General features: G+C 52.0%; 4 protein-coding genes across 4 annotated transcripts; 2 read left to right on the top strand and 2 right to left on the bottom strand.

The window, feature by feature from the left end:
* UCRPA7_1241 (putative haloacid dehalogenase protein) lies at positions 1-783 on the top strand (the record flags this gene model as incomplete). Its single annotated transcript, XM_007913823.1, has 1 exon — positions 1-783. One exon carries the CDS (start codon positions 1-3, stop codon positions 781-783), a length of 783 nt encoding a protein of 260 aa, XP_007912014.1.
* A 2331-nt stretch (positions 784-3114) lies between these two features.
* On the bottom strand, positions 3115-5136 carry UCRPA7_1240 (putative pescadillo development protein; the record flags this gene model as incomplete). The annotated part of the gene is made up of 1 exon (XM_007913828.1): positions 3115-5136. The coding sequence occupies one exon, from the start codon at positions 5134-5136 to the stop codon at positions 3115-3117; it is 2022 nt and encodes a 673-aa protein (XP_007912019.1).
* A 1071-nt stretch (positions 5137-6207) lies between these two features.
* UCRPA7_1239 (putative gpi transamidase subunit pig-u protein) lies at positions 6208-6909 on the top strand (the record flags this gene model as incomplete). The annotated part of the gene is made up of 1 exon (XM_007913831.1): positions 6208-6909. The coding sequence occupies one exon, from the start codon at positions 6208-6210 to the stop codon at positions 6907-6909; it is 702 nt and encodes a 233-aa protein (XP_007912022.1).
* A 2272-nt stretch (positions 6910-9181) lies between these two features.
* On the bottom strand, positions 9182-10628 carry UCRPA7_1238 (putative mitochondrial import receptor subunit protein; the record flags this gene model as incomplete). Its single annotated transcript, XM_007913829.1, has 2 exons — positions 9182-10416; positions 10478-10628. 2 exons carry the CDS (start codon positions 10626-10628, stop codon positions 9182-9184), a joined length of 1386 nt encoding a protein of 461 aa, XP_007912020.1.
* Between the last annotated feature and the right edge of the window lie 2734 nt (positions 10629-13362).

Genomic DNA, 13362 nt, shown 5'->3' with positions numbered 1-13362 from the left:
ATGAGCAACGACAAACCTTTTACCAGCTTCAAGGCTCTCTCCTTTGATTGTTATGGCACTCTTATAAATTGGGAGGGCGGACTGGAGCAAGCCCTGGAGCCAATTGTGTCTCAGCTACCTTCAGACCATGCACACTCCAAGAACCCCAATCTCGCAGTCCAGCGCTTCAACGACCTCTCCGATGAGATTCAGGAAGAACAGCCCAAGCTGCGCTACGACATCAACCTCGCGACAGCCGCAAAGAAACTGGCTGCCGAGCTCGGCGTGTCTATCCCGGAGTCAGTAGCTGAAGCAGTGGGCGCAGGGCCGCGCAAATGGTCCGCCTTCCCAGACACGGTGGCTGGCCTGGAGATTCTCAAGAATCACTTCAAGTTGATCATTCTGAGCAACGTCAACAATGAAAATATCAAAGCGACAGTGGCGGACAATCTAGCGCCCGTGGAATTCGACGCTATCTATACGGCCGAGAATATTGGTAGTTACAAGCCAAGCCATAATAACTTTCAGTACCTGTTCGAGCATGCAAAGAAGGAGCTTGACATCGATTTCGAGAAGGGTGACTTGCTACACGTTGCAAGAAGTTTGACCGCGGATCACGTCCCAGCGAAGGAGATAGGACTAAGGAGCGTATGGATCGCTCGTGGAGGCGACAAGAAGGAGGGCTATGGCGTGGGTGGTAACTACGAGGAACTACTGGCCAAAGGGAAGGTGGGATTCGAGTGGAAATTTGACACCATCGGGGACTTTGCAAAGGAGGTAGCGAGGCAATTCGGGGATGCATGAGACCTTTAATAATCTAGAGCTACCAAAACGGGTATCGCAATGAATAGTACTGCGTAAACTATCCTACAGACTCATTAATGTCATTTCCGTTGACAGACCTAGTCATCGCTAGTAATTTCCAGCTCCTCATGGGCGTCTCTTGATCGCTTCCTCGACCGGCTTCTTTTCCTGACATCCTCAGATCTCCACCCTGGTCTCGGCTTGATGGGCTTAAGGAAGCCATCGACGTGCACGGCACCATACAGCTCATCTGGACTTTCGTCCCCCTCGACCTGGTCTCCCAAAACTTCCCCATGGACTAGATTCATATGCCTGACCAGATTGTTTCGCCTGCTAAACCCTTGTATAGCCCTTTTACAGACAGTATGTGTGCAATAAAACCTTGCTACCGACGGTGTCACTGAACGGCTCCGTGCTCGTTCCCTCTTGGCAACAACATCGTCCCTTTCCTCAATTTTGAGTTCATCATCAGAATCCGAGGAGGATGAGACTGAGGGTGCCATGCTCGACTGACGGCTCATCGCCCGTGCTCGCTTGAGATCATCACTCAAGTCGTCACTTTGACTCGGAGATGATGGTGCTGCAACTCCGGGTTCGAACCGCGTGGATATGACGCCGGATTCGGCGCCTGCTTCGGTCTCATTCAGTGTGTGAAGCACCAGGCCTTCGCCGAACAAGTCAACACATCGCTCCGTAGCACGCGCGAGCACTGCAGGAGAAAACCCAGCCAGGCTAGCAGCTCCGATGACATCGCTCCAGTCTCGCAACTTCCATTGCGAGGTATGTTCCATCTTGAATGAGTCATCATTCCGTCTTGATGGGGTTAGGCTCTGTCTCCGGTTACGGCTTCTGCTGCGAGATTTTTTTGATTTCCTTACTGACTCTTTCTTCCGTGAGTTTGTTGACGTAGCCGCAGTATCACATTCCTCGTCGGAGAAAGTAGGGATTCGCTTGTGTTGCTCGCGTGCAATCCTGACCAAGAACTCTCGATGTGTCTCTCCCTCCCTCGGCTGTGGGTTTTTCTTCCTCGGCCTACCAGCACCTTTCTTGTTTCTTCTGCGTCCCTCGCTCTCTGTATTGTGCTCATATTCCGGTGGAATGCTGACCGAGCCTCGCTTAGCTCCTCGCGATGAGGAGCGGAGTCGGCCTCGTGGGGGAGTGGCATCGTCGTCGTCTTCTGAAGCCGATGTCTCTGCATCGTACCTCAGGGCGGCGACACGTGCGTTATGGAGGATGGTCAGTGTCTTGTCCAGCTTCTCAAGGATCATTCTTGCTGATGGACGGATGATCTCATAAGACAAATCATCATTTGTTGAGACTATAGGAGAGAAGGACCGCTCAAACTTCTTCGACCGTTTGGAACTTTTCGTGTTCCCGACGTCCGACTGTTTGTCGCTTCCATCTTCAGACATATCTTCTTCATACTCCGAACCATCATTGGAGGAAACAAAATCACTTTTAACCATGGGTGCATCGTCCGTTAATGATTCGGAGGTCGTCAGCTTTTCGCGAAGATCCCTGTTAAGGAATTTCTGTTTGGCAATTTTGAGGACAGTGGCTGATATTGACTCCTCAAGATTGGTGCTAGGCATGTTGCTTTCGTAACGACGATACGTCAATGTGTCATCTTCATCCTCTGTTCTCTTCATAAAATCATCATTTGGCACCAGGTCCGCTCGCAATGGCCATGCCGTCCACGACTGCGGCGGGACCCAGTCATGTTTCTCTACCGGCTCGCCCGTGTGCACATCGATGTCCTATTCATAGCATTAGTATTTCGACGGACACATCAATTGCTGGAGCTATGTCAAACCTCTCCGGGGATCGGCGCGGGGCCGTGTTGCGAGTGAGTAACTCGCTTGAGTGCAGATGCATTATAAAGGTGAATCGCAAGATCCCGATTCCTCAACTCTTCAAAGGCGGAGTAAGTGAGGCGGTCCTGTTCAGTGATGGTGGTCCAGCTCGATGGCTGGCCTTTCCAGCGATTCGGTCTCGTCTCGTAAAGCTCATCAGAATCAAGAGAGTTTACTTCATCCGTATCCTTGTCCCATTCCCCCTCGTCATTCGCCTGTGCCATGGCCGCTGCGTTAGTGACGCGGACGAGGTTGGAAATGCTTTGGTGGCCGTGACTTTTTATGGTGGGGCAGGCACCTGTCGGACAATTGGAGTGAACGCCATAAGGTACTCAGCACTACGGCAAATATTCTAAGACATTATCACAACACGGCTTCTAAAATTGACTACTTAGGCTTCGTAGCAAGGAGAGACCTTAACATACAGGCAAATCATTTCATTGGTATCCTTGAACTCCTATCGTAGGTCCCTATCTAATTATGCTTGTTTCCCTTTGCCCTTCTGCTTTTCGATCCTTCTCCTCTTAGCCCGGAGCTTCTCGTCCTCGGCACTCTTCTTTGTATTCGTATAGATCATCTGCTCAAACAGCTTCCTCTTCTTCTTGCTTAGCATACCCTTGGCGCGCTCGAGATCCTCTGCTTCTTCCTTCGCCCTTCTTGCCAGTTCTTTGCGAGCTTCTGCCTTTGCCTTATCCTTGGGATTCTCTGCCTTCGCCTTGACGGACTTTCCAGTCAGTTCAGCCTCCAGCTCTCTCTGCCGCTGCATCGCCTCGTCCTCCGATTCCTCTTCGGCATCTTCATTGTCTGAGAAGCCTCCAAAAGAACCGTTATCATCCTCATCGCTCTCATCATCCTCTTCCGACTCAGCAACGTCCATGTCATTAGCAGACTCGTCAATTGCTTTGACAGCGAGGTCATCCTTGTCCTTCTCTTCAAGCTCTTCATCGGCTTCGAGAGCCTCTGCCTCTGTCTGCTGTTCCTCCAGCGAGATGGTCGGATCGTACTGTCCTTGAACAGGCTGGACAAACGGACTCAGATGGGGTGGCAGCTGTGCTCCCGGTGCATATAAGTTGGTATCTTTTAGCTCCTCATCATTTATGCTGTCCCACACCCACTGAGGCTGCACATAAATGCGACCCGGAATTCTTTGATTCGGAGCTAGCTTTTGCGAAGTCTGGTTGTCTTCACCGTCGCCATCTGCTTCCACAGCCGCCTGGATCATTGGACGATCGACGATTTGATGTGTGATAGATGGGTCGAGCTCATTGGTGGTGTATGCGCCTTCGCCCAGCACAGCATCCCAACCAATTCGCTTACAGCCGAAGGACCTCAAGATGAACTCCAATGGCTGACGAGGGGTTTCACGACCGAGGAAAAATGTACACTTTGAAAATAGAGCGGCAGGATCGCTTGTGCTGTATGATGGCTGCGGTAAGATGTCGCCTCCCGGAGCTGCAGGCTCAAACTTGTCAATGGCGTCCGTGGCCGGTGCATCCTCGCCATCAGCGTCAGCGCCGTTCCTCTCTCCCGAGGCCTTGCTGTCGCCATTCGACTCGGACTCCTTCATTTGTCGAACCAGCTTGTTGATCTCCGCTTGCACTTTGGGATCCGGTCCACGCTCAGCCTCGCCGTTTGTTAGCTGTTTGGGCTCGTCCTCCTTCGCAGCGATGTTGATACCCTCTAGAGTGAAAGCGCCCAATTCGCCTGCCTGGTCATCTTTGCTCTGGTCAAATTTCGGGGGATACTTGAGCCCAAGGGAAGTATACAGTCGGAAGTTGACAAAGCCTAGTAGAGTCATGTAGAACTCGATGAAGGTGCCCATAATTCGGAAATCGACATCGCCAACAACTCGCTGATTAAACTTGTACGGAACCAGCCAGAGAACATCCTCGCCCTGAATATTTGCTTGATAGTAGATTCCCTTAATCGACAAGAATGACTTTTGCAGACTGTGCGAGACGATCAGGTAATGCTGAAACTCGAGACAAAGTCTTTCGCATCGGGCGATCATCTTAGCAGGAACGGTCGAGGTGGAAGGAAGATTTGCGAAGAGAAAAAGCATTGACAAGCAGTCATCAAGATCCCTGACGGCATCGATGAATGTTGGGTAGCGCTCTCTGATGACATGGTCGAGGGTATATCTCGGCTTGCCTGTCTTCTCGGGACGGGCAGCATTGCGCTCGAATCTCGCAGCGTCGGAGACATCGCCTCTTCCCAAGGCCTTGGAGATCTTCTTCTCTAAAACCTTTTGCTCTCTGAACTTCTGCAATAGCGGCTCGTGGAGGAGATATTGGATATCCTTCGCATAATAGAAAGTAGTCGAGGCGGTGGCAGACTTGGAGACCTTCTTCTTGTTCCTGGGCTCGCGAGGATAGATTCCCTTCCAAATGCACAGCTTTCGAAAATCAGGGAGGCTGATCTGAAGCTTCTTGACCGCCTGAGTTCGAGTCACGAAATTCTTGGCCGCGCCGGCCTGGCCCTTCTTCTTTATCCGGCCCATCGTGGTCAATTGTCTGTGTAATCTTCGATGTGAAGCTGCGGTTTTGCAGAGTAGCGGGGCAGCGCCTCTCGAACTTTTTTTTCTGTCGAAGGCCTGGAAAATTTATTGCCTGCCTTGACCGCTGAGCCTGTCTTCCCGTAAAGGCTTAGCGTATCAATTTGCCCATTCAACTTGAGCTTACCTACAGGGCTTCTCCACAGCTGAAGGCCGCTGAGCCACAGGGCGTCAACTTGGCGTATCACCCTGTCTTCTCATGCCGCCAATGACACCTGGCACTCTATCCTACCTTACCTTGCCCGCCGCCCCGGATCCTCACCTGTTGCGCCTCGCTCTCCCTTTCGAATTCAACACGTTTGGCTTGTTCACCTGGCGATGGACGAGCGATGAATGGGGGCACGCCAAAGCTGGGTAGGACGCAGGCCCTCTACTTGGGCGCCGCTGTCTTGCGCCTGGCGCTCTTCTATCTGTTCCCCGGCCTACCAGAGCTGCTAGTTGGACGCGTCGAGATCTCGACACCCGTGACGAGCTTCAAGAGATGTAAGGGCCCAGCACAAGAACTTTGCTTCCTGTCCCAATGGTGCTGACCGGCCTCATAGTACAAGAGGGTCTCTTCCTCTACAATCATAACGTCTCGCCTTACGATGGCGGCGTGTACCACCAAGCACCGCTCTTGCTGCCCCTATTCTCGCTTCTCCCGAGCTTCTCGAGCTTTCCGATCTTCACGTTCCTCCTCTATATATGCGTCGACCTCCTGAGCGCCAATGCATTGACAAGCATTGCCGACTCGGGTGAGGCTGGGTCGTCCAAGCTGTTTACGTCTCCGCGACGGAACAAGAGGTGGAGTGGCTTCGTTGTAGCTGCGGTGTAGGTCTATATCAGAAAAAAGCGCAGTAATGGCTTGCTAATAGCTCGTGGAATAGCTTTCTCTTCAATCCATTCACGATCGCAACGTGTATCGGCCGGTCCACAGGGGTCTTCACAACCTGTGCCATCCTCCATGCCGTCGCCAAATCTATTGCCGGAGCGCCGTTCAGCGCAATGGTAGCGATCTCTTTCGCCTCGTACCTATCGATGTACCCTCTACTCCTCCTACCGCCCTTGATTCTCCTCGCGTATGACAGAAGGGACACATCGTACCCCTCCTATTTACCACGATTCGCTCTCGGTAGCGTATCATTAGTCGGTTCAACCCTCGCCTCGCTGTTTGCGATGTCGTACCTCATCACCGGCTCGTTGGAATTTCTCTCGTCGACGTATGGTGTACAGCTGACGCTCAGTGATCTGACGCCGAACGTGGGACTTTGGTGGTACTTTTTCATCGAGATGTTTGACTCCTTCAGGTCGTTCTTCCTGGCAGTCTTCTGGCTGCACCTGTCATCCTACGTTGGCGGCCTGACCGTGCGGATCCGGAGCCAGCCACTCGTCGTGATCACTCTTCTGGTGGGCATTTTCTCGATCTTCAAGCCATACCCGAGCATCAGCGATACCTCGCTGTTCCTGGCTCTGGTACCGCTATTTCGGCATGTCTTCCCACTCATGAGGTACACATTCCTCGTAGCCGCAGTGATCATGTACGCAACGTTCCTCGGCCCCGCATTCTACCACTTGTGGATCTATGCGGGCTCTGGGAACGCGAACTTCTTCTACGCCATCACGCTGGTGTGGAGCCTTGGACAGAGCCTGCTGCTGTCAGATCTGACGTTTGCAGTTCTACGGGATGAATGGGAAGTTGAGCGACCGGAGATGGTCGGCAAAGAGATCAGGCAGATCTAGGTCTATGAGATCAACGACATCAGGCGGAACTGAGGGACACAAAGCGCAGGACGAATAATAGATAGTGTATAGAGTGTAAGATCCGGCTCTATCGGCAGGAAAAGAATTATTTGTAGGATCAAGTAGTAGGGAGATGCATCCAGGGAGTGTTAAATATCCGGAACTTCAAAAGGGGAGAAAAACACGGCATAGCATAGGCGATTGCATGAGCGGATAGTCAATTGAGTTTACGACAAGATCTATTCAATTCGCCACCCATTGAGCGGTATCAATCATTTGGGACTCAAGGAGCATATTACTGACATTCAGGGGCTGTTAATAATCTTCTGCTTATAGAAAAAAGTGTTTAAAAAAATTGGGGAAATAAAAACCACATACAACACCGAGGATTCGCTGGTCATCACCGCCCAACTACTAGTTCAGCGTTCAGTAGCTTTTAAGGAGATGCCAGACTCGAAAGCCTGTAAACCTGGGAAATGGATTACAGGGCCCAGAAATTGATATATATCTGAGGCTCGAAAAAGTGACCTGCTGTTCTTGAAATCTATATAAAACCACACGCTCTTGCAAGGATTGACGCCAAAAGTAGGTCGGCTGACTTCAGCTCACCCACATGGCTGTCATGAATTTTCATTTGCCTCAGGCGCATGCAATCTCGCCTTGAGGTTGAGCTCAGATTCAGATGTTCATCATTGCTCAATAAGATTGTACATCTGTCAATATTTGATGCTTTGCCTTTTCAAAGTGCAAGCGATCAATAGGAAAATTCAAGCCGACGTCCACCCACCCAGATTTTATGATGATGGGAAGAGGAAAAGAAGAAGGGTGTTTGTTACCTCTGAGAACGCGAGCTTATATCCACCCCAGAAGCATGTGGCCTGTGCGTTAGGCTGGCAGGTAACTCACACTCACCCAGGTAGGGGATTACTTTACCTGGACCTTACCAAGCTGCCTCATAGAAGCCACCTGGATTGAATAAAGTTAATAGCTCTCACTGCTCAGAATGCCGCCACAAATATCCGCCCTGTTCAGCATTTTTTTTTTGGCACGGAAAGGCTCCACCAGGACACATCTCACAAAGAATTTGGCTTAGCTGGGCTGAACGATGACCACCACGGGGACATCCAAGATTCGATCTCGCAAACACTGCTATTTCTGTCCAAAAGACACATTGGAAATGGCATGGACTCAGGAGAAGAGAAGGTTTATACAATCAGAGCATGATTCACACGAAGGACAGACGCTATCTGAGATGGATGGCTTTTTCAGAATGCCGAAGCAAAGTCGTGCCGCTGGCATGGAAAGGCCAGGACCTAGAAGATTTGCAACGCCGCCTTGACGGTTGATCTAGATGTTATACATCATAAAATCTGGGTGGGTGAACGTCATGGGAATAGGTAACCCATCCCTACGCCACCCAGAATCCCCGGTGCAGGTAAAGATATTGGAAGGAAAGGGGGGGAAGACTCACCTTTGGTTTGTAGGGAAGAGAAAAGGAAGAGGAAAATCTGAAGAGACTTGGGGATCAAAGAGGTTTATATACACGAAACATGGGGCGGTCACCTTGCTTCGAACGACACAGTTTCCCGATGCGAAGTCGTGACTGCCTTATGTGATATTATCTAGGAAGGAACCAAAGCTTCTACATGCTTCCGAGGCAGATTGATGGGGGAGGTGCGAAAGCAGAACTCCTGAACACTATCGGGGAAGGCGCGAAGCATGTCAGGTGTCTACAGAAGACCACAACTGTCGCTTCCACCAACAAAGTGCAGGCATAGCGAGTAGAAAGCCGAAGAAAGGCATAGTCCTGAATACGGCCCAGACCTTGAAGGCGGTAGGTACGATATAGAAGATAAAGCGTCAGGTTGATAATGATTTGGTTGACTTATAGAGTATAATAAAAATGATCAAAACCCCCCCAACAAAGTTGACAAACAACCAGAGTCTAAGAACGTCGGTGGTCTTCTTCCGTTTCCAAGTAACAGTGTCCCGCAAGGCTACTGTGTCGGCTCCGTTTGGAGATGCTCCACGACAGCCTTACAGAGGAGGAACCAAGACCACGAGTTTTTTACTGAATATGGTCGTATGTGGAAGAACGAGATTTTTGAAGCATTATAGTACCGTCACAATAGGTCACAATAGGTAAGCTTATGTGAAATTTGGGATGAACCATCCATCGTCTGCGAATCAGGAGGTGGGTATCTTGTGTTCGAATTCAGGAGCCTGCCACCGCAGCTACACCAATCCGCGCTTATTACTATTATACATTCTATTATACACCGTTATTGCCTTGCGCCGCAACTTCGACATCAAGCTCGACTATGGGCGGATGGCCACCATCGTTGATAGGCACGCTCTGATAGTCGACCTCAATACCACCTCTCGGTGCCGCCGATCTGTTTCCGCCACCATACCGCTGGTTATACTGGGAGTCCATCCACTCCGACGATATGCCTAGGAATGAACCCGCCGCACCAAACCCTGCCAGGCCTCGCCGCTCCCGCTCATATCTGTACAGGGGCGAGCCGAACGGCATTAGATGTCGGTAGAGCAACGCGCCGCCCAGAAGCGCCGCGCCGGTCAAACCACCACACACGGCGAGGATGATCGCGTTGGTATCCCGGCCACCGTCCCATGGCTTTCCTTTGTCGCTGTCTGCCTTCCTCCTGCGCACCATCCATCTGTGCCAGTCCTCACCAAACACTGGAAATACACGCATAGCACCGTGCGCGAACCGCGAGCTAATGCTCAAGACCGTCCTTGAGGGCCTATCAACCGACCAGGGCAGGACCCTTTCTCCGAAGCAGTCCCTCCGCACCTCTTCGACAAACGCACATAGGCCGCCGTATCGCTTCCGCAGCACTGTCTGAAGCCAAGGGCGCGGGACCTCAGGCACGAGCATCAGCGCCAGGTAGCCAAATGCGAGGCAGTCCAGCGCCGTGGGCCGCCCGTCGCGGAGCAGAAACTTCTTGTCGCCCTTGAGCTCGGCCAGCACAGAGAGGCAGTCGCTCGCGACGGCATCCAGCCGGATCTGCGCCGTCTGCTCGGGCGACAGGGCCGCCGAGACGCCACGCTTCGGCAGCTGCAGGCTCTTAGGGATGTGGAAGAAGCCCGAGTCGTCAGCGGCTGCCGCGCCGGACTCGGAGGACGAGGTCGCCTCAGAGTCCGTGTCCAGGCTGGACAGGCCGAGGTGCTCAGCCTTCTGCGCCATGGCGGAGCGGACGGCCGTTGGCTCGGTCCATGTTAGAGGGAAGGTGAGGATCTTGCTGTATGCCGGTCGGGTTGTGCCGGCCCAGTTGGCAGATGAGACGTAGAGGGATAGAGCGACAAGAGGGGAGGCGTTAGTAGCTAGGAAGACCGAGTAAGGCGTAGAGTCGGCCTTCTGAGCGGACGTGAGGTCGACATCCAAGTCATGCTCAAGGTTTTGTGACCCCAGATAGGTAACTATGTCCGAGAAGCCAGTGATCCACGACTGAGTCTCTGTATCATAGAGGGCTGGTAGCGCGTCTGGCCATTCGTTAGCATAATTCTCACTCTGATTGTTTAAGATGGGACATCTAGGACTTACGGCCCGGTACGGCTGACGGACTGCTAGCAGCAAGGGTCCAAGCATTAGATCCCGGGGCTGCATATGCGAGATAAGTGATGACGGCGAGGCATTCCGCATCGATAGAAGGCAGCCCGAAGGCAGGGCCCCAGACATGGACCTGCAGCACCATCCTCACGGGTACACAAGACAGTGACGAGTCGGCGTATCCTCACCGCATGGGATCAACGCCTTCGTCGTCTGTGATAGATGGATGATCTGATATCCCCAGGGCGGCGAGTTCGAATATCCACCCCTTTTCACCGCATTCGGTATGCCAATCGCTGAGTTGTAGGGCAAATCAGAGCATACCTCGGCATCGAGATCTGCAGTCGCCAAAGAGACCGGTTGTTTCGAAACGGCCAGCCACAGTGATGCACGTGGTGATAGCGATAAGCGAGGTAAGCCACTTGCGCAACAGGGGGAAAGCTTGGACACATGAAAAGTTACAAACCTCAAGCACAAGCGAGATCAGATTCAATCCGCCTTAGTCAGGGCCAGCATATTAGTCTCAAGATTGCCAGAAGCTAAAGCCTAATCCTGTCCATCAATAGATAGGATGAAACAAGACCTTGCTGCTGGTGAGGAGCCTCAGGAGTCGCCTATGGCTTCCTAAAGCCCTAACCGATCGCCTTGTAGAGTACACTTTGTTGATTTGCATGAACATGTCAAGGATTTCGGCGCAGTTGATCCGTCAACTGAGAAGGGGATCGATCCATCATCGCCATGCCAGCCATCCCACTCCGGGGTTTTGCCAGGGCATGGCAGGACTCTTCAGGGTTTCGAGACCCTCTCCTTGCACCTGCCAGCACATTTCTCATGATGCAATCCTTGTCTTGCGCGACTTTTCCTCTACAAGTGAAAGCCCACACACCTCGCGCGGGTGTTTGAGATCCAGCAGATCGTCCCGCACAGTCACGCAGCTGGCGTTGAGATCGGCCGAGATGTGCACGTTTACACCTCCGCAACGGGCCATCCCTTTCTTTGCATGCCAGAATGACTGCCCACATAGGAGGGGTTTAAGTCGATTGTAGAGAATGTAGTTCTGCCTGGCTGCATGACGGCCGAAGTGTGGGAGATTAGCTGATATCATTTTAAATGTCGATCTCTGGAGAGCTTTCCGCAAGGGATGGAAATGCCAGATGTACATCACTCATCATTTCAGGGGGCGCGTGCACGAGACATTGTTTGATCAGACGAAAAAAGAGGAGCACAGATGATTTTCCATGAACAATGACAGATGTGAGAGATTGCTTTGTAGTAGCAGTCGCATTATTGATTGACCGATTATCTGTTTCTGTAGTGTATTGCAGCTGACTGCACCCAAATATATCCCTGAGAATGCGACTCGCTAAAAGCGTTCGATTCCAATGTTGTTTCCCATGTGCTCCGTTGGGTGTTGCCTCGCGGGTCTCATGACGACCCGTTCCCAATGATATTCCCAATAACTCTGCTCTTCCCGTGGGGGTATCGGCGACGAGATGTTCTTTCTCTCAAGACGCCATGACAAATGCTCTATTGATACAGTGTGGGAAACCTCCCGTTCTTCTAAGCCAAGCCAGGAGATGACGATGGAGAGAAAATGAAAAATCAAGAAATGCTCGTAAACTCAAGTGCTCGTCTCGCTTCTGAAATAACAAAACCCCAAAAGCATCGATTAAAAAGATTGGTATTTCCCATATTCGTACAACCAGATGCGACCGTCTGCGCCCATGATCGAGATTGCTGAAGAGAAGGCTGCGGATGTTGAAGCGTCATTTGTCCTTTTGAGCCTGCTCTTGGGAAACGCAATGTGTTGAAAGGTGGTGGGGTGTGGTGAGGTAGGTGGTCGACGGTGTGTTGGTTGATTGGAGGGTCGGTGGTGGGATCGTACTGCAGCCTGCGGTGCGACTGTGTAAGACGGGAGCTTGCAGCAGGCTCCGGCCAACCACTTCCCAGGTAGTGAATGGTATTCTCTGTTCCGTACTTTTGGGCTGATGCTCATCGACGCATGGTGAAACCATGACGCGTCGGAAAATTGCAGCTGGTCTGACGATCAAAGTGGGAGCTCGTGGGATGTGCAGCCTCGCGCTCTCAAGGCGCAGCAAGATTTAGAGTAGGCATGTTTCCGTTTGCCATGTGTCGATATCCGAAGACAGTTCGCTGTTAGGCGCGAACAGCTGTGTAGATGGTGATGTATCCCTTTTAACCTCTCTTAGGTAGAGGAGGTAGCGGCCGGCTGGGCGGCGGGCCAGGGCAGGGCGGGAGTTGCGAAGGTCGCTGGGCAGGCATGGTGGATAGGTACTGCATTGACGTTGAAGGTCGTGTGGTTGTGATGGTGTTGTTATGTCTCTCGAAGTTTGTCGAGAGAGAGAGAGAGAGCTGAGGCAGCGAGGTTGGTTGGTTGGTAAGTGTGAAGAGGAGGCAATGTCTTCTTTATATGGAGCAGTTGCTGAGTTGAGGAGGCGAAGTATGTTTGGTGAGTGTTCCTGATGGTGAGCTGATAGGCCACTGTTTGTCTGATGATGTTTGGTGTTGATGCTGTGGTTCGAGAGGCACAACCGGAGGTGGTGGAGGGAGGAGGGCTGCCTTATATGTATGTATTGCCAGGACTGACAGGACCGACGGACTGAATGACTGACTGACACAAGCAAGCAGGCTGCTAGGAGAGTCTAGGACCGACCCATCTCCAGGTTGCCTATTTCGAGAACTTGGAAAAGAAGAGTGGCCTGCAGGGGTGTGGCCTGTCAAGCCTTGTCGGTCGGGCAGGACAGGGGGGGTGGGCACGGTGGGTCACTAATTGTCACCGCCGCTGGGAACTGCAGGTGGGCGCAAAGGAAGGAAGGGAGAGACGGAGGGGAAATTGGGTACGGGTACATCGGTACATC

This window comes from Phaeoacremonium minimum, assembly GCF_000392275.1.
Source record: "Phaeoacremonium minimum UCRPA7 unplaced genomic scaffold PA7_03_scaffold_64, whole genome shotgun sequence".
NCBI lineage: Eukaryota > Fungi > Ascomycota > Sordariomycetes > Togniniales > Togniniaceae > Phaeoacremonium > Phaeoacremonium minimum.
The sequence above is the reverse complement of the archived record's forward strand: the minus strand, read 5'-3'. Positions and strand labels throughout refer to the sequence as shown.